Source organism: Somniosus microcephalus, chromosome 11 (genome assembly GCF_052327205.1).
Source record: "Somniosus microcephalus isolate GS21.2 chromosome 11, FLI_Smic_1.0, whole genome shotgun sequence".
In the NCBI taxonomy this organism is placed as follows: Eukaryota; Metazoa; Chordata; class Chondrichthyes; order Squaliformes; family Somniosidae; genus Somniosus; species Somniosus microcephalus.
This window is the reverse complement of record NC_140997.1, coordinates 176,515,158-176,535,549: the sequence shown is the minus strand read 5'-3', so window position 1 is coordinate 176,535,549 and position 20,392 is coordinate 176,515,158. Positions and strand designations below refer to the sequence as shown.

The 20,392-nt window shown below is 45.5% G+C and overlaps 1 protein-coding gene across 6 annotated transcripts in view; it reads left to right on the top strand.

Annotated features, from left to right (window-relative positions):
* LOC147110997 (microphthalmia-associated transcription factor-like) overlaps positions 1-20,392 on the top strand; it is a 439,553-nt gene that overhangs the window by 266,524 nt on the left and 152,637 nt on the right. For 5 of the 6 annotated variants that reach the window (XM_086001449.1, XM_086001447.1, XM_086001446.1 and 2 more), the window contains one exon: positions 12,865-13,114. In XM_086001449.1, the coding sequence (XP_085857575.1) occupies positions 12,865-13,114 (250 nt within the window). Of the gene's footprint in view, positions 1-12,864; positions 13,115-20,392 lie in introns of those variants that run through there. The other variant, XM_086001452.1, reaches the window with a different exon arrangement.

Here is a 20,392-nt window from a genome sequence, read left to right as displayed (position 1 = left end):
GTCTCTGGTTCTCGTTGCTGGGGTGACTCATCTAGTTGATCCCCTATGGATAGGACATCATCATCGGGTATATTCACTTCTGAGGTAGATGCTTCAGGTTCACTAACTTCCTCCACGGTTGCCTCTGTCGTAACCATGGGCTCGACCCTTGTTCTCCATCCCACCAGTTGGTCAGCATGACGTCGCATTACATTTTCACCAACATCTACCGTGTACATCAGGGGTCCTTGTCTGGCCCGAATTGTTCCAGATTGCCATTTCTCGTTTTTATAGTCCCTGGCTAACACCGGTTGTCCTATTTCAAAACTCCGAGTGGGCTTGTTATTGATATGCTGGAACTGTTTGTTTTCGACTTCCCTCCGCACATTTGGTTTTAACAAGTCCAACCTGGACCGCAACCTCCTGTTATAGAACATCATGGCAGGACTTTGGTTTGTTGTTGCATGGGTGGCGTTTCGATATGCCAGTAGGAAATTGTCCACCTTGTGTTGCAGTGGAATCTGATCTTCGCTCATGGCCTTTATTGCCTTTTTGAATGTCTGTACAAACCTCTCGGCCAGCCCATTCATAGCTGGATGATATGGGGCAGAGGTATAATGTTTCACCCCATTCTTCTTCAGGAATTTCTGGAATTCCTCTGACACGAACTGTGGTCCGTTGTCTGAACATATTTGCTCTGGCAATCCATTTCTTGCAAATATCGTTCTTAGCACCACGATCGTCTTCTCCGAGGTAGTGGTAGTCATTTTAATCACTTCTGGCCATTTAGAATGTGCGTCCACCGCAATTAAAAACATGGAATCCATGAATGGACCAGCAAAGTCAATATGTACACGTTGCCATGGGGTTGAAGGCCATTCCCATGGATGCAGCGGTGCAATTGGAGGTGCATTTTGGACTTTTTGGCACCCTGAGCAGCTTTTCGTCAGATCCTCTATCTGTTGGTCGATACCCGGCCACCACACATAAGCCCTAGCAAGGCTTTTCATCTTGACTCCCCCCAGATGACCTTCATGTAGTTCTTTTAGAACTCTCTCTCTTAACTTAGGAGGAATAATCACCCTTGTTCCACACATCAATGTTCCCTGACAGATGGACAGCTGTTCTCGTCTTGCTGAGAATGCCGGTAACAGTGGATCACCATGGGCTGGCCATCCCTTTACTGTCAATTCGTAGACCCGGGACAGTGTCGGGTCATTCCTAGTCTCCCTTTCAATATTTGCATTGGTGACAGGTAAACATTCGATGATGGTCGAGTGAAATAACTCCACCGGGTCAACCGTCGGTGCCTCCTCCTCAGTAGGTAGTGGCAGGCGCGACAGCCCATCAGCATTACCATGCTGCTTTGTACCTTTGAATTCTATCTGATATTGATGTGCCCCTAGGAAAAGGGACCATCTCTGGAGCCTCTGTGCTGTCATCACCGAAACACCCTTCTTAGGGTTAAAAATGGATACCAACGGCTGGTGGTCTGTCAGCAGTGTAAACTTCTGGCCCTGCAGGTAATGATTAAACTTCTTTACTCCCCACACAAGGCTGAGAGCCTCCCTATCTATCTGAGCATAGTTGCGCTCAGCGGAGGTCAATGATCTGGATGCAAATGCGACTGGCCTTTCCAAGCCATTTGGCAACTTGTGTGAGAGTACTGCTCCAATACCATAAGGAGAAGCATCACAAGCTAAACGAATAGGTAGCGTTGGGTTGAAGTGAGCCAACACTTCCTCTGAGGTGATCAATGCCTTGCTTTTGCGAAAGGCCTTCTTACAGTCCTCGCTCCACTTCCATGGTACTTCTTTCTGCAAAAGAGCGTTCAGCGGGTGCAGCACCGTGGATAGATTTGGCAGAAACTTATGGTAATAGTTAATCAACCCTAGGAACGACCTCAACTGGGATACATTTTCCGGAGCGGGAGCCTTCACAACAGCTTCGATCTTGTCAGGTGACTTGTGCAGCCCCTCCTGGTCAATGACATGACCACAGTACGAGATCCGTTTCTGAAAGAACTCACATTTCTGGCGATTAACTCGAAGTCCATATTCCTTCAATCTGGTGAGCACCAGTTTCAAATTTGCAAGGTGTTCCTCATCGTCATCTCCTGTAATCAGGATATCGTCCAAGTAACATTGAGTGCTTGGAATTCCCTGTAATACCTGCTCCATGGCCCTCTGCCAAATTGCTGGAGCCGAAGCCACTCCAAAAACCAGTCTATTATATCGATACAAGCCTCTGTGCGTGTTGATTGTGAGATACTGGCGCGACTCTTCCTCAACTTCCATCTGTAAGTACGCTTGCGCCAGGTCTATCTTGGTGAAGTGTTTCCCGCCAGACAATGAAGCAAAGATATCCTCAATCCGTGGAAGCGGATATTGCACCGTGTGAAGCACCGGATTAACCGTGATCTTGAAGTCTCCACAGTTGCGGACCTTCCCCGGTTCCCCTGGCTTGTTACTCGATGAACGCTTCATGACGGGAACAATGGGCGTGGCCCACTCACTCCAGTCCACCTTAGACAGTACTCCTGAACGTTCTAGCCCTTCCAGCTCAGCTTCCACAGCAGGTCGTATCGCATAAGGTACCGGTCTGGCTTTGAAAAATTTTGGGTTTGCATGTTCTGCAATCTTGATTTTTGCCGTAATTCCTCTCAGTGTTCCCAGTCCCTGTTGGAACGCCTCTTTAACCTCATCCAATATTTTGGACAATCGTTCAGGTTTGACATCTTTTTTTCTGGAATCTACCGTTATTGCTTTTAGGGAGTGCCAGTCCATATTTATTTTCCTGATCCACTCCCGTCCCAGAAGTGGTGGACCTCCCTCAGGTAGTACATATAAGTCCATTCCTTGGTGTTCTTTGCCCTTGTGTACCACCTTGACTTTTATCTTTCCGATGGGGTATACTCTTTGCCCCGTGTATGTCTGCAATACTATCTCCGTATCCCGTAGGGGAATATGTGTGAATAACCTTTTGTAATCTTGCTTATTCATGACCGTCAACGCCGATCCGGTGTCCAATTCCATCTTCACTTGGACTCCTGCTATCTGAAGTGTGACCCAGATAGTTTGTAGGTCAGCTTCCTTACTCACATTGTGAATTCTCAGACTACCCAGTTCCTTGCTGTTGGAGTCTGAATCCGAATTCTGTTCATCCGAACTCTTCTCAGCCACCTTATGTACCTTTCTGCACTTTTCCTGCGGTGACTTTTTGTTGCTGGTCTTCTTTCCTGACCGGCATACTTTAGCTATGTGACCAAGCTTGCCACATTTTCTACATTCCTGATTTTTAAACCAGCATTGGTTCTGATCGTGTGTTGTCTTTCCACAACGATAACATTTCGCTGTACCCAAAGCCATTTGATCTACGCTGAGTACCGCTGCCTTCAGCTGCATTTCCGCAGTGCCTCTCGCTGCGGCTTCGTGCGATGCTGCAATAGTGACAGCCTTATCAAGTGTAAGATCATTCTCTTCAAGCAGCCGCTTTTGTGTTCCTTCTTTCGACAATCCACACACGAATTTGTCTCTCAGTGCCTCTGTCAGTCTTTCCCCAAACTGACAGTATTTCGCTAGCTTACGCAGTTCAATTCAATACGCCGCGTTGCTTTCCTCTTTCAGTTGCGTTCTCGCATAAAATTTAAATCGTTCCGCTAACATCAGCGGTGTGGGGTTCAAATGATTTCTCAGGACAGCAACAATATTAGCGAAAGCCTGATCCGCTGGTTTAGCTGGTGATAGAAGATGCTTCAATAGCCCGTATGTCTTCGCACCCATTGAGTTTAGTAAGGTTAGTGCTTTATCTTCATCTGATATTTTATTTGCCTTACAATAAATCTCTATGCGTTCTACATATGTGGCCCAATCTTCAACATCGGGATCGAAATTGTTGATGTTACCACGCTTAGGCATCCTCGCAATCTTCTTGAGAAACAAAAAGAATTTTTTTTTTTTTTTTTCAAAATGGCGGTTTCCCACACTTGTCTTCTTCCCCCGCCTACGAAAATGGCGGCTTCCCGCGTTTGCCTTTCTCCCCCGCTGGCTGTAATGGCGATTGCCGTATTGCTGCGTTCGCCCTCCCCAGCGGTTCTCAAATCGTGCCTCCCAGCCCCTCTTGCAGTCCGGTCCTTTCCCCCGGCTGCGGCTGAGTTCTCCGCGTTTTTTTTTTTTTTTTAATTTTATTCCGCGCCTCGCGGCCTCGGTAGCTGCCCGGCCTTTTTCCCCGGTCGCGGTCGAGCTCTCTCTCGACGCTGTTGCGTCTCCCAGCCCGCTTGCAGCCCGGTCTTTTACACCGGCTGCGTTTGCATTCACCGCGGCTCCCGTGCCTTACACTGCCCCAGTCTCAGCGCCTCTGGCCCCGACTTCTGTCCGGCTCTTTTCCCCGGCCGTGGTCAAGTTCTCCGCCCTTATATCCTGCGTTTTTCCCTCCCCTACTTCACAGCCAACGTGGCCGACTTGCTGCTCGTCGCTGATCGGCTTACCCACCACCGTGATAGAAGGGATGATCACTGCCTGTTGCTGATGGAAGGCTTCGTGTCAGGATTCTTCCTTGCTCTTCAGACCCGAGTCTTTTCTCAGCAGGATGATGAGGGCGGATGCCTCTTCTCGACGCCCGTTAAACTGCCTTGGATATATCTCTGCCGCAGGGTAAGATCGTCATCGTCGCCACTGTTAAGTCTGTGTGTTCTAGTTATTGTTAATAAGAATCACTGCACACAGACCACAAGAGTAAATTCAACAGGTCTTTACTAGTCAGAGGTCAGGCTGAACTGCCCAATAAATCATTACACAGCACTTATATACCGGTGTGGTCACCACCGGTATTACAGTATACAGCAGCCAAGATAAAGTAGTGCATCTCTTAAAATAGTTCTCTTAAAGGTGGAACGGTTACATACACCACAATGCTATCACATCGCCAAGAGTAATTTCAACACTAATAATTCTGAAACATGCAAGAAGAATATCATTGTGTGATTCAGCAAAGGCTATAACAAGGCTACATGTAGTATATATGGATACTGTTATATTCTGAAAATATAATTTGAGCAATGTTTTGAATAAGTCAGTATTTTTTAATGGTGCACAAATGGCCCAATTTGACTATAACAGATACACTGTATCACTCTCATTATGATTGTATTGTTTTAAAGGGCTGTAATAATAACCTAATTTTTCATTTCATATTTTAACAAGTTTCTTTATTTTATAGAAAGAATAAATGGTTAAAAGTAGGATGTATTAGTTATAAAATAGCTCATTATCTTCAAAATCCTTAGCAGCATGTCCAGATTTTGTTTGTTTATGATAGAATGACTATATTATAAAAAGTGCACGCACACTGATTTAGGAGGTATTAGTAGATATGTGATGCCAGTCACTTTAGAAATGACATTTTAGCTGTTTTTGTCAAGCGATTGATTTTTCACTTACTTTTGTGATGTAATTGATTTCTCAACAGCCATTATATTAAATAGATGGGTGATACACACTAACCCAATCATCGCTTGCTTAACTGCTTAAGGACATCTCAAAGATGCATCTTCGTCAACCAATCTGTCCTGTGAAATTACAGCATACTTTTATTGATATATTGACATGAACGGTTTGAAGCAGTTCTGACTCCTATATACGAAAGTAGCAACCTTTGTATTCAATAACCTCAGTTTTTTTATAAATGTACGTATTACTGCTTAAAGGGCGAGCCCAGTTATAAACGTTTGGGACACAGGATCATTTTGGTTAGTTGCAAACAATTTTTAATGGCTCACTGAACTAAGTTTTTAAAGCTGCTTTAAGTATAAATTTTTATGTTCAAACCTGATCAAAATGATTCTGACAACAATGCAAAAAAAAAGGGGAGATTAAATATTTCTTTGTATTGCTATCCCTTGGCGATAGTTCTAGGAATGGAGTACAAGGACAGTGTCTATGCGGAAGTAGGCATCAGTAGATTACTAATATGACTAGTCTGCTTATCAGACACCAACAGTACTTAAGTACTGAACCAAGACCATGTGGATAAACCGTCAAATGCACGAAATGCGCCCTAACCCGCCACGCACATCCCTGTTGCCGTTTTTACAGCGGCAGGTTTCATGGTGTCCGAGTGTTCTGCCATGGAGAGGCGGGCACTTCATTAATATATTTAAATCAGGCTCCTACTGTGTAATTGGGAACCCGATTTAAAATGAACTGCTGCTGCATGTGTTTCCCAGGGCTCGGGAAAAGCTGCCAATGAATGGGAGGCTGGAGCTGTCGGTTACACAAAGTAAGTGCCTTTACCACCACTCCTGGTGAGCCAGGAGGAGCAGGAATGCTCCCAACTGCCCTGTAAGGAAGCCTTTGGCCTCCTCCCACCCTTCCCTTCGGATCACTGACCTTCCCTGCCCCACCTATACCCTCCGCCCAGATGTCCCCTCTCCCCCGCCCAGATGTCCCCTCTCCCCCGCCCAGATGTCCCCTCGCCCCCCGCCCAGATGTCCCCTCTCCCCCGCCCAGATGTCCCCTCTCCCCCGCCCAGATGTCCCCTCTCCCCCGCCCAGATGTCCCCTCTCCCCCCGCCCAGATGTCCCCTCTCCCCCGCCCAGATGTCCCCTCTCCCCCGCCCAGATGTCCCCTCTCCCCCGCCCAGATGTCCCCTCTCCCCCGCCCAGATGTCCCCTCTCCCCCCGCCCAGATGTCCCCTCACCCTCCGCCCAGATGTCCCCTCTCCCCTGCCCAGATGTCCCCTCACCCTCCGCCCAGATGTCCCCTCTCCCCTGCCCAGATGTCCCCTCTCCCCCGCCCTGATGTCCCCTCACCCCCTGCCCAGATGTCCCCTCTCCCCCGCCCTGATGTCCCCTCTCCCCCTGCCCAGATGTCCCCTCTCCCCCGCCCAGATGTCCCTTCTCCCCGCCCTGATGTCCCCTCACCCTCCGCCCAGATGTCCCCTTTCCCCTGCCCAGATGTCCCCTTTCCCCCGCCCAGATGTCCCCTCTCCCCCGCCCAGATGTCCCCTCTCCCCCGCCCAGATGTCCCCCCTCCCCCGCCCAGATGTCCCCTCTCCCCCGCCCAGATGTCCCCTCTCCCCCGCCCAGATGTCCCCTCTCCCCCGCCCAGATGTCCCCTCTCCCCCCGCCCAGATGTCCCCTCACCCTCCGCCCAGATGTCCCCTCTCCCCTGCCCAGATGTCCCCTCACCCTCCGCCCAGATGTCCCCTCTCCCCTGCCCAGATGTCCCCTCTCCCCCGCCCTGATGTCCCCTCACCCCCTGCCCAGATGTCCCCTCTCCCCCGCCCTGATGTCCCCTCACCCCCTGCCCAGATGTCCCCTCTCCCCCGCCCAGATGTCCCCTCTCCCGCGCCCTGATGTCCCCTCTCCCCCTGCCCAGATGTCCCCTCTCCCCCGCCCAGATGTCCCTTCTCCCCCGCCCTGATGTCCCCTCACCCTCCGCCCAGATGTCCCCTCTCCCCTGCCCAGATGTCCCCTCTCCCCCGCCCTGATGTCCCCTCACCCCCTGCCCAGATGTCCCCTCTCCCCCGCCCAGATGTCCCCTCTCCCCCGCCCAGATGTCCCCTCTCCCCTGCCCAGATGTCCCCTCTCCCCCGCCCTGATGTCCCCTCACCCCCTGCCCAGATGTCCCCTCTCCCCCGCCCAGATGTCCCCTCTCCCCCGCCCAGATGTCCCCTCTCCCCCCGCCCAGATGTCCCCTCTCCCCCCGCCCAGATGTCCCCTCTCCCCCGCCCAGATGTCCCCTCTCCCCCGCCCAGATGTCCCCTCTCCCCCGCCCAGATGTCCCCTCTCCCCCCGCCCAGATGTCCCCTCACCCTCCGCCCAGATGTCCCCTCTCCCCTGCCCAGATGTCCCCTCACCCTCCGCCCAGATGTCCCCTCTCCCCTGCCCAGATGTCCCCTCTCCCCCGCCCTGATGTCCCCTCACCCCCTGCCCAGATGTCCCCTCTCCCCCACCCTGATGTCCCCTCACCCCCTGCCCAGATGTCCCCTCTCCCCCGCCCAGATGTCCCCTCTCCCCCGCCCTGATGTCCCCTCTCCCCCTGCCCAGATGTCCCCTCTCCCCCTGCCCAGATGTCCCCTCACCCCCTGCCCAGATGTCCCCTCACCCCCTGCCCAGATGTCCCCTCACCCCCTGCCCAGATGTCCCCTCACCCCCTGCCCAGATGTCCCCTCACCCCCTGCCCAGATGTCCCCTCTACCCCTGCCCAGATGTCCCCTCACCCCTTGCCCATATGTCCTCTCTTCCCCGATGCAATCACAGCAAGAAATTAGGAAGGCAAATGGCATGTTGGCTTTTATTGCTAGAGGGTTGGAGTACAAGAGTAAGGAAGTCTTACCACAATTGTGCAGGGCCTTAGTGAGATCTCCCCTGGAGTACTATGCACAGTTTTGGTCTCCTTATCTGAGAAAGGACATACATACCTTATAGGCAGTCCAACGAAGGTTCACTAGATTGACCCCTGGGATGAGAGGGTTGTCCTATGAGGAGATTGAGTAGATTGGGCCTATACTCTCTGGAGTTTAGAAGAATGAGAGGTGATCTCATTGAAACATATAAGATTCTGAGGGGGATTGACAGGGTAGTTTCTGAGAGGTTGTTTCCCCTGGCTGGAGAGTCGAGAACTAGGGGGCATAGTCTCAGGATAAGTGGTAGGCCATTTAAGACTGAGATGAGGAGGAATTTCTTCACTCAAGAGGGTTGTGAATCTTTGCAATTCCCTACCTGAAAGGCTTGTGGATGCCGAGTCCTATCTTTTCCCCGCCCCAGCTGTGATGTGCTCTCTTTCCCCTCAACCCCCCCCCCCAGTGTCCTCTCCTCGCCCCCTCCCAGTGATGGCCAACCTTCCCCACTCCCGATTGCCGAGGACCGTCCCCAAGGGTCTCCAACTGCGGCCTCCTTCCGCTGATTTTCCCTCCCAGCTGCTGGCTAGGCTGTCCATTTGTCCAGCTGCCGGGAGGAAACGGATCCTAAAAATGATAATGAGGTCCTGCCACGTCCGCATCCCTGGCCTTGCCGGGTTCTTCAGCCATTTCCACCTCCCCCACAGCCTCCCCGCCTCCCCGTAAATATCGGGTCCTGTGGGTGTAAGCAAAATTGTCCCATGGTATATTCATGCGAACTAACTGTATCTCATTATGAACTGGATGTTTTCATTTACAGTAATTCAAGGATTCATGTAAAAGCATTTTAAAAAGGATTCTATATAATATAATGACATTTTCATAAGAATGCATGTGTTCGAAATGTTAGTGTATCAGTTCTATAAATTCATTTTACTGCCTTAGAATGCAGTCTTTTTTTTAACAGATTTTCACATAGAAGTTGAGCACAGGAGAATACTTCTAATTATTTTGCTGCTGCTGTCATCTTCAAAATTAGAAATGTCTAGTACTAAAAGTCTGTTAGGAAGACTGGCATCTGAAGGAAATGATTTATGTGAAATAATATGCTGTAAATGACACAATCTTCTGGCCTGATAAAGGTTGTAATTTTTATGAATGGATCAGCAAATATAAAAAACTTTAGAAGGAGCCGATTTCTTGGTTCCTAATATATGAACGACGTGCAGAGCTAAACCAGGAAAAGCTTTAAATAGAAATATTATCCATGTTTTAATGATGATTGAATACTTTGGGCATGCAGATCCTCAAGTTTATGGTGTGATACTGAATGCAGATCAGAAATGAATGCCTCACGATGGATTATTTTTTAATTGGTCTTCTGTACCAAAGCCAATATGTTACTAGTGAAGATAGTAAAATATATTCCATTTCAAGCTCTTGGTGGGCAGTTTCTGTTTAAGTCAATTGTCCCTGTAGTTCACACCATAAACGTCAGCTTCTCTGCTGGAGTTTTGCTCTGATTCACCTGCTGATTTAATGCATCCCTATTTTACAGAGGGGAGGTCACACAGGTGAGCCATCAGCCCTTCTGACGAATCATTTTAGGGGAAGCTTCTGTTCAGAATATCCACTTGATATCTTACAAACACTTTTCTAGGAAAATCTACTTCATAAATATTTTTCAAATTGATTGATGGTTCTAGCAGATGCAAATGTTGTATTTTTTTCCTCTGCCCATCATTGAAAAATATATATTTTTAAATCTCTTCCATTTGCTTGAGCCATGCAAGATTCCTTGTTGAGAGTGGATAGGTGGCCTAGCCCCAGGCTTCAGTTGGTGTTACTGTACTATGTTACCGGCCAGTAGGTGACATGTGACATACTCCCAGGTTAATTTGCCTTCCTGTTTACCCTGCCTCCCTTTGGGTGAGCACGATTAGTTTGGATCTTCCCCTGATAGTTTGGCTTAGCTTAGGGAAATACACGCCATGAGCATATGTCCTTCCACCCCCTGGAACATGCCATTGAACATTTAGAAGTCAAATTTTATGGGCGGAATTTTAACCCTCCCGTCCCAATCTGGTCGACTGCAATTTTATATTGCAGGTGGCCAGGACAGCCGCCGGTATCCCGCGGGGTCCTTCTTTAAATGTGCAGTTCAGCCTCTGACGATATCATTGGGGCCTGACTGCTATTTTTATCTGAGACCTGAGCGGGGGAGCTGTGGTGGCTTTCCTGCCAGGGACGAGCTGTCGGGAGCTGCATCGAGGGCCAGAACAGGCCCAGTAAGATAGGTTTTTAAAATGTATTTGAAGTTTTCTGTGGGCCAGGAGGAGTAGGACCCCTGAGTTTTCCCTGCACCGCCCCCCCCACACACACCAGAACAATCTACTTATTTGTGCCAGGGTCCATTCCCCTGGGTGTCCAGCTGTTACCTCCGAGGCAATCAATTTTAACAGCCGGGCAGCCGCTTCCTGGCCACTTTGGTGGGATGTCGGCACATTATTGAGACCTGACCGTTAAAATTGGCCAAGTTATCCCTGCACCGCTCCCAGCTAGACTGCATTCCTGCCTGGGAGTTAAAATTTCCCTCTATATCTATAGGCCTAGAAATTCACTTGGGCGCGGGCAGCTCGCTCGCGCCCAAAAGTTAGCGCTGGGCGGGGAGGCATTAGCGCACGCCGTATATTCATCTTCTGCGCCCCAATTCGGAAGCGGGCGCTATACCAGGGTGTGCCCGCCTCCGTTTGGGGCGCTGCAACTGAATATCGGCGCGCTAGTTGCCGCAGCGCCACCCGATGCGGTGCGGCAGGCTGCGGTACTGCAGGCCTCCTCCTTCTCTTAAGGGGGAGGTGCCTGCAACGGCCGGAGCCCCGATCGCGAGTGCCGGCAAAAGAGCCCGGCACAACGGAGAAGTGCCGGGCTCCACGGAAACCAGCCGGCAATGCCGCGGGGGGGGGTGGAGGAGGCCGGGGAAGGAGGTGCGGGCAGGCGGCCGCCGAAAAAGCAGCCGGCCGCACCTTCAGCTTTAAAGCGCCCCACTATGGCAGCAGGACGGCCCCGTTTTCTGTTCGCTGTTTGCGCCCGCTTCGGAGGAGGCGGGCGCAAATAAATATGGGGATCGGCGCGGTTTCGGGGCGTTACGGGCCACCGCGCACACCGATGACGTCATCGGTCCCGGCGCAGCGCTAACGGCTACCGCCGCCAATACCGCTGCACTCAATTTCCGCGCTACCACCCCGCCGGCGCAAAAGACCTCTTTAGGCGCTAAGTGGGCGCAAGGCCCACTGAATTTCTAGGCCATAATGTTTTAGATTGTTGACAACCAAGTCTGTACAGACTAGTAACCAGGCTTATACAGCCTTTGTATGAGGTGTGTAACTGCACTTAACATCTGTTATTTGTCAGCGGTATGGTAACAAAACAATAGCACATAATTGACAGAAGTTAGCCTGACTATCTGATATACTGGTGTCCTGCAGAATTGTTTTGGTACTTTGTTTAACCGTTTCAGAACAAAACATTTCCATTCATGATGTCTGTAGCTGAGAACATTGTATGTTACCTAATAAAAGTGGCCAGTGCTCAGAATAATTTTTTTTAAATCCCTCAAGTTTTTCAGCCAGGTTATTTTGAGTTTGTACTGAGCTTTTTGCAGCTTTTAAATTTTATACTTCAGTGTTATACCTTAAAGAACTCAGTTTATATGATCCATATATATTTCTGGGTTTCAACACTTGTGTGATGGTTTGCTGAATTTCATTTTTAATACTTTTATCTTCAGATGTTTTTCATTTCAGGAGAGTCCAAAAGTTTGCGACAAATGTCACCAATAAAATAATAGGTTAGATGGCTACATCGAACACCATTTCATTATTTGTTCAAAAATCAGCTGCTCTGTAGGAATACTTTGTGATATTTTGGATGATGTCCTCATCATAGAATGGTACACACAGAATGAGGCTATTTGGCCCATCGTGCCTGTGTCAGCTCTTTGAAAGAGCGATCCAATTAGTCCCCCTCCCCCTGCTCTTTCACCTGAGCCCTGCAAATGTTTCCCCTCCTGTTAACTTTTGTTGAAGGGATGAATGGTCTAATTTGCTTTGACTAGTCTCAACTTTTGTAGATAAATAATGATTTAAAGAGCCATATGAATGGATTCCATTTAGTTTTCTGAATAAGACAGAGAACTGTGCAGATTCCAATACAAAAATACTTTATAGTACAAAACACAGACATTTGTCACGTATCGGGATTCACGGAGAACAATTTAAAACATGTATTCAACTTTTATATTTAACTCTATGAAGATCCTCTTCAAATCTTAGCAGCTATTCAGCTAAATGTGGCCTAAGTGTGAAAGAATCACCTTGAAACAGTGTAGGTTGCGTATTGTCAAACTGTATGTTCCAGCTCTTAAATTTTTGTCAATAATTTGAGTCGCCAGCACATTGTCCTCCAGCTAACAAGCATATTTTTGTGCTCATCCATTGTCATCTTCTAATAGAACTCTGTTTTCTCCATTATTGGTTTCCACCACAGCAATTCATCAGAGCAGCACGGATCAGCTAAACCCCCATTAACCTCCTCCAATATGACATCACGAATACTGCTACGACAGCAGCTCATGCGCGAGCAAATGCAGGAGCAGGAACGACGAGAACAGCAGCAACAGCAGCAGGCAGCACAGTTCATTCAGCAGCGAGTGCCAGTCAGCCAGACACAGGCCATCAACGTCAGCCTCCCCACCAGCCTACCCACAAATACCCAGGTGCCAATGGAAGTCCTCAAGGTATAGCTTAATCCTTTATGTCTGTATTCCTTATCAGACTATTACCTGAGTTATCAGACGTTTTGAAGAGACGGTCCGTAAGGCTATGAAGGGAATAATATTCTCCCTAATTTAGATTAACCAGATGAGCAGCAGGAGAATTACACACAGTAAAATATTTTTAACTCTTTACAGTTAATGCATCGTGATAACCATAAGCCTGCATGCCGTCTCGATGATGCATTGTAGCATTAAATATTTACTGTCTTTGAAAACGATAACAGGTTCAATTTGATTGAAAAACAGCTCTCGCTTTCATTTTAAAAGTTATTTTCTTGGAATGTACTTTGTGAACATTTTGTCAGATGCCCAGAATTGAAGCCCTTCACAGAAACTACTGCACTATCTAATACATGCTGGGCTTTCAACTCTTTGCCAGTGGTCACATTTAATCCTGTTTCCTCCAATGAGTTGACGTCTTCTAATAGCCCTGATTCCTCATCAGACAGGGAACTGCAGGAGCTTGTTAGTATCTCCCTATTATGAGGGCTATAGTAAATACCTTCCTAATTACTGCAGGATCTCGATTTGGGTAATACAAGAATTTTGATTTTTCTTCTTGTTGTGAATCTGCATTTATATTTAAATATTTGAACTCTCACTTGAAGTGCTCAGACTTTGATCATTTATTTCATTTTCCTTATAATATTGTATAACGAAAGAACAAAACAGGAACAACTATAAAATGGTTAATTTCACAGTGGCTGAATAATAGCTCCATTATTTATCTGCTCCATGCATCAGGTCTTTGATCAATTTTATGGTTACTGAAGCTCATCAAAAGAATGAAATGCCAGAATGACTACTTTCTGGTCTCATCGCTTCTCTGTTTAGTATTGCTATTTTGAGGGTGTTTATTAAGTGTTTCTAATTATGTCAACTTTCATCTTTAAACAATAAGTTTTGCATTCAGTTTTGTAAAATCAGATGTAGTTTGTCCCATTTGAATGAATGAAACTCAGAAACAAGAAGATAAAGTTTGGATTTTATTTTATTGTTATATTTTCCTTTATGTTCTCTAGAAAAAGGTCTTGTAAATAAGTCAGGATTGTATAAATTGGGCAATATTTGTAATCCAAACTTATTAAACAAATGTGTTATTTCTGTTTCAACTGAAGTTGGTCACAGACTTTGAATATCATTTTGTTCAGCCTAATTTCCACTACAATCCTGTTCGTGAGGAGTAAAACCTTCAACTTTCCATTAGTAGAAAACTGATCATTTTACTAGTTTTATCAAAACATAAATGGAATCAAAACAAATTATTTTAGAGTCCCTGTACAAAGGATTGTATGGGAGATTTGATGAAGAAAATCTATAAAGATAGTTACAATTGAGTTTCAAAGCTGTAATGCAGTCATAGGGTTCTGACAGATTCCAGGAACGGAACATGAAGCTCCACTGATGGCTCAGCTGGTACAATCTAAGATGGTTCCAGGTCCGATTCCTGGCCTATGCAGAGTTAGTTCATCTCCGCCAGGTGGTGGTAGGGCCACCACAATTGGCCTCAGGGTTAGGCAGGGAGAAGTCAAGAGCTGCTGACTGATGTCCAGCAACCCTCCTGTTGGAAGTGCACCTGTGGCAATATCGGGTGAGGACAAGATCAAGCGCGCTCATGGTGCCGTCCACAGTCAGATAGACTACTGACATACTCACAGTCCAGACTCACATGGATATTGGTTACTTGGCCAAGATATCAGAGGGCATCTAGTATGTGTGGAAATGTATCATAGTAAGAAAGGAAGTTGAGAAAACGCGAAAGAAAAAATGAAAGACAAATGCTTTATGAAAGTTAGTCAGAACTTCCAGGTTGAACTGCAGTCTTAAAACTCATTGGAATGTTATGTAGAATGGATCATTTTCTAAAATATATATATTTTTTAAATGGGGATGCTTACAGGGCAAAGTTCATGTGATGTATGTGAAAGGGTAAGGAGACATTTGTGAGGTCTAACCTGGTGGTACATAGTATTGTATGATGACCACTAAGGTTTTTTAAAAAAACAGTGGATTACAAATGAAGAAACACATATTAATTCTTTGTTCACTGTGAACAAGTTTATTTGTCTGGGTGCATTTTTTTCCCCTAAGGACCTCTGACAATTATACTCATTTGGTAGAGCCGCTTCATTTTGTGTGTTTCTACATGTTAAGCAATGACCTGATTGCACTATGGTAACATCATGTCAATCTGTACATCCTTGCTATTCAATTGAACAATAAAAGATCAATTTTTTGGTCGATTCCTTCCCACCGCCATCTTAACTGGGCCTTTTTTTAGGTGACCAAGGCACTTGCCTGACTCAGGCAGGAGCCTCATTAATATATGCTAATTAGTGTCCAATGACGGCATACGTAATACCCGCTGGGGAAAAAGAGAAGGCAATCTGAGGGATCAAAAACTTTCCTTAGTGAGGTTAGGAGGAGCAGGATTGTTGCTCTGGGCCCCACAAGGAAATCCTGGGCTCCTACTGGCCTAGAAACCCCTCCTTCCCAACCATGAAACGGCCCTGGTTTCTCCCCTCATAAGTTACCTTGGTGCCGGCAGGGGGCTTCTGGGTTCTATGATTTTTTGCTGGTCTGGGGCCGGCCAGATGCCCCTTTCCGCCTGTTTCAAGCAGGCAGCTGGCTGGCTGGCGGGTTATAAATGAGACTTGACAGTTAAAAGCAGCCGAGGCACCCTACAGAGACTACTGGGAAGGCAGTTGGCCTCCTCCCGGCTTCCTGCCCGGAAGATAAAATCCATATTTTTAAAAAATTCAAAATTGGGCTTTAAGTGTTTCTTTTTGTATTTTGGGGTTTTTACAGTATTGGCGCTATTCCTGAAATCTGCATAGCTTTACTGTACTGTTAGTGCCGTAGCCTTGTGCTGAATATTTAAGTAACCAGTTGGCCTAGGGAGACGTTCATTTCCTTAGACCTGCTACCAGTCTAAAGATCAAGTACATTCACTATATATTACTATGCCTTACTTTGTTTGAAAATGAATGGGGTGCAGTGTCTTGTCAAAATTTATTTAAAAAAGTTGTCACAACCTTAGCTTGTTTTTTCCTTCATTAAAATTCATGTAGTTTTCCATCAAAATCTTCTCCACAAAATCTGATTTTTGTAATATTTGTGTGTGTCTAAATTTGTTGGAGTATTTACTGTTTTAAAGACAGTGTTATTTATTAAATCTTTGGACCAAAAGGTGTAACACGATTAGCTATATTGCCTTCACATATTGGGAAGGACTTTAACTTTTGTTCACTGATTGATGCTGACAAGCAATAGTATTCGGTGATGAACAGCTGAGCATTTCTCCTTCCTTCTGCTCCATCACTGAGGCAGAGCCTTCATCCATCATAGGCCTGCTCATTGTAACACCCTCCTTAATTGACACTGTCTTGCTACTTTTCTTTCTGCCTTTAAAAGCCTCTTCCAATCCTGGTTTTCATGTGTGGTAAACAAGTGCATTCTCAGGGGAGGGGTGTGGCAGGGGGTGGATTTAAATTATATAAAACATATTCCGCCAGCTTTAGCAATGTTGGAGCTCAGTAATGTGCTGGCATTATTTACATCCAGCGTCACTATAGCAGCGTTGATGGAAATTGGCATGCATGATGCCCAACCATAATTGCACGGGGCATGTTAACTTCTGGCAGAAAATCCCAGAAATGGCAGCGATTGGCTGGAGCCAGAAGAACGGTTCCCCAGTCTATTTCCCATCCTCATCTGCTCAAATATAACTCTAAAATATCGTGGAAAATCCTGCCTAATAACTTTCCAAATGTTCTTTACTGTTGATATCGCAGTATGTTCAGTCAGTTTGTATGAATGGTGCAGGCAGCCCACATAGTTTTATAGTAAGTTCATAGCAGATTTGATTTGCCAAATCTAACTGTGCTGCTTCAACAGCAATATTTGCAAACAGTACACACAGTACAGTGAATTTTTTTTTAGTTATCTTTTCTTGTACCAAGTGGTGGCTCTATAGCGGCGATGTACAGTACTAGTATTGGATAGAATATGGAATTTAGCCCCCCAAAATAGCCAGTTTTAGGAAGTGGGGTCATCTGATCGTTTCAATATTGTAAAAATTCATATCTATATACTTCAACTTCAATTCTGCAAAGTATATTTCTTTGGGTTTTGGATGACTTGGGATTCATCCCACCTTGTGACCACATTACCCCACTCAAGACATCCCAAAATGTCAAATGAAGTGCAACCAATGTTGGGAAATGTGCGCAGCAAATTGGCGCACAGCAAGATCCCCAAACAGCAATGAGATAAATTACTAGATAATCTGTTTTACTGATTGATGTAAGAAAACTACTAGGCACTTGGTCTAAGTATTAAACAAGGCTTTAATCAACTGTTTTTCAACATGGAGATCTAGTTGTGTCCTTCACTAGTTCCTGTTAAAGAATGTCCTGAGCAAGCTGGGCCCATGCCTGAGTATTTATACTCTCCCTGGACAGCGCCACCAGCAGGCTGCCCATTATCATTTCATAAGTCATTTCCACATGAATGACAAGATTCATGTCACTGATGTTGGTTGAGGGATAAATATTGGCCAGAACACTGGGAGAGCACTCCTGCTCTTCTTTGAAAAATGTAATGGGATCTTTTACATCCACCTGAGAGGGCTGACGAGACTCTGGTTTAATGCCTCATCTGAAAGACTGCACTCCCTCAGTACTGCACTTAAATGTCAGACTGTACTATGTGTAAAAGTCTCTGGAGTTGCACTTGAACCCACGACCTTCTGACCCAGAGGTGATTGAGCTGCCACTGAGACAAGGCTGACATGATACGTTGGTAAGAAAGCACTGGAGATAAACATTCGTGCCGAAATCTAGAGGAGAAAATGCAGCACTTACCTGCTGTGTCTCCATGAATATGCTACCTCCAGTTGCTGCAGGGTTTTAAAACAAGTTTCCTAAACCTCTAGTTTTTGCTCTTCCCCACAAGTGGAAAAACACTCTGTCTACTCTATCAAAACCTCTCATAATTTTAAAGACCTCTATTACATCATCCCTCAGCCTTCTCTTTTCAAGAGAAAAGAGACCTAGCCTGTTCATCCTTTCCTGATGGGTATAACCTCACAGTTCTGGTATCATCCTTGTAAATCTTTTTTGCACCCTCTCCAGCACCTCTAAATCTTTTTTTATAATATGCTGACCAGAACTGTACACAGTACTCCAAGTTTGGTCTAACTAAGGTTCGATACAAGTTTAGCATAACTTCCCTACTTTTCAATTCTATCCCTCTAGAAGAAACCCTAGTGCTTGGTTTGCTTTTTTCTAGCCTTATTGACCTGCATCACAACTTTTAGTGATTTGTGTATTTGTACTCCCAGATCTCTTTGCTCTGCTACCTCATTTCGATTCATATTTTCCAAGTAATAAGTGACCGCCTTATTTTTCTTAACAAAATGTAATACCTCACACTTATCTATGTTGAACTTCATTTGCCAATTATACGCCCATTCTGCAAGTTTATTAATGTCCTCCTGTAATTTGTTGCAGTCCTCCTCAGTATTGGCTATCCCCCCCAATTTGGGTGTTGTCCGCAAATTTAGTACTCATGTTTTTGATTCCAAAATCTAAATTGTTAATGTGAATTGTGAACAACAGTAGTCCCAGCACTGATCCTTGTGGGACCCCACTTCCCACCTTCTGCCACTGTGAATAGCTACCCCTTACCCCTACTCTCTGTTTTCTGTCTTTCAGCCAGCCAGCTATCCATTCTGCTATTTGTCCCCTGACTCCGCATGTTCTGACCTTATTCATTAGCCTATTATGTGGTACCTTATCGAAGGCCTTTTGGAAATCTAGATATATTGCATCTAGAGGCTTTTATATTTGTGTGCAGCTTTATCCAATATTTACATTTGGACTAGGGAGCAGGTCCTTGTAGGTGCTGGGCTCTGCTGTTTGTTCACTTTTTTTAACATCAATCTTAAAGCCAACATGGAGCACATCGAGTAAAGGCGCGCTCCCTGCTAAGCCACTTTGTTGACATCAATTAATGAAGCATCTTAGAATGTTCCATCACAATCATAGAGAGGGGGAGATTGTGATTTCCTGCCTGCCTGAAAGTCACTCTGGAGCTTCCCAGTCCTGGGAAACCATGTTACACTCTGGTGGATTTGCATTGCCAGCCTGTAATGTGATTTGAAGTGGCCCTCAGGCCAGTCTCAAGTCCCACTCCTCCCTTGTCTGCAGTGGTGCTGCTTCAGAGCACACAGGGTAATTCCCTGTAATTGGCATCAGTAGAGTGACCGATCAGCGAGGAAGACCCTTCCTGAGAGTCTTCATGTCTGCGTTAAAATTGTTGTTTTTAAAAAAAGTCCATTAAATTCATTCTTTCTATAAAAGATGGGAGTATTTGCAAAAAGTACTTTCCTTGCTAATGCAGCATTTAAGATGGATTGTGCTTTGTGGAGCACATCCACTGGTAACTGGTATTAACGTGCTGTAACTTATTTATGTAGCACCTTGCCCGAAATTAGAAGACATAAAATAACAGTCCAAATGTTTAAGGGATTCATCTTGGGTTTTGAAAGTAAAAGCATAGTGTTCTAGCTTGGAGTTAAATATTTATATTGTGAACTGTTGATACTAATTCAGGAATTGCGATCTGTATTCGGCTTCAATTTTTAATCAAATGAATACATTTTCTTAAAGCTAATATAAATATTATCGTGAATAAAGAAATAACTTTGTAAACAAGTGATAAATATGCAATTCATTAAGTTTCTTTAGTGTGTTTGAAATCCACAATTTAACTGTTAGTTCATTGATAGTTCCGTTCAGAAACAAGTAGTTCTAATCTGTTCAGATAATAGATTCCGATTAATGTTAGCTGAATGTAGTTACTTGTCTGAGGCAATAACAATCTTAACTGATACCAGAGCATTAGAAGGTAAGTGATTGTAATACATACCAAAACTGCAGACTTTATAAACTTTAATCTGAAAAGATAAGTAGTTTAGATTACAGTTATATATAGATATCATTGACATTCCTGCGCTTTGTGCTACCAAAATGTACATAAGCTTGTTCAATGTTTTACGTCAATACCAATGCCTTTATATATGATTTTGATAGCCCAAAATGAAAGTCAGTGATTCTTGCAAAAGCTGAAAGATACTGATTTAACTGTAAGGAAGCTGTGATTCTTGAGTAAGGAATAATTTTGCAACAATTCAGATGTAACAACTGAATGACATAACTTGCTAACTTCTTCAGT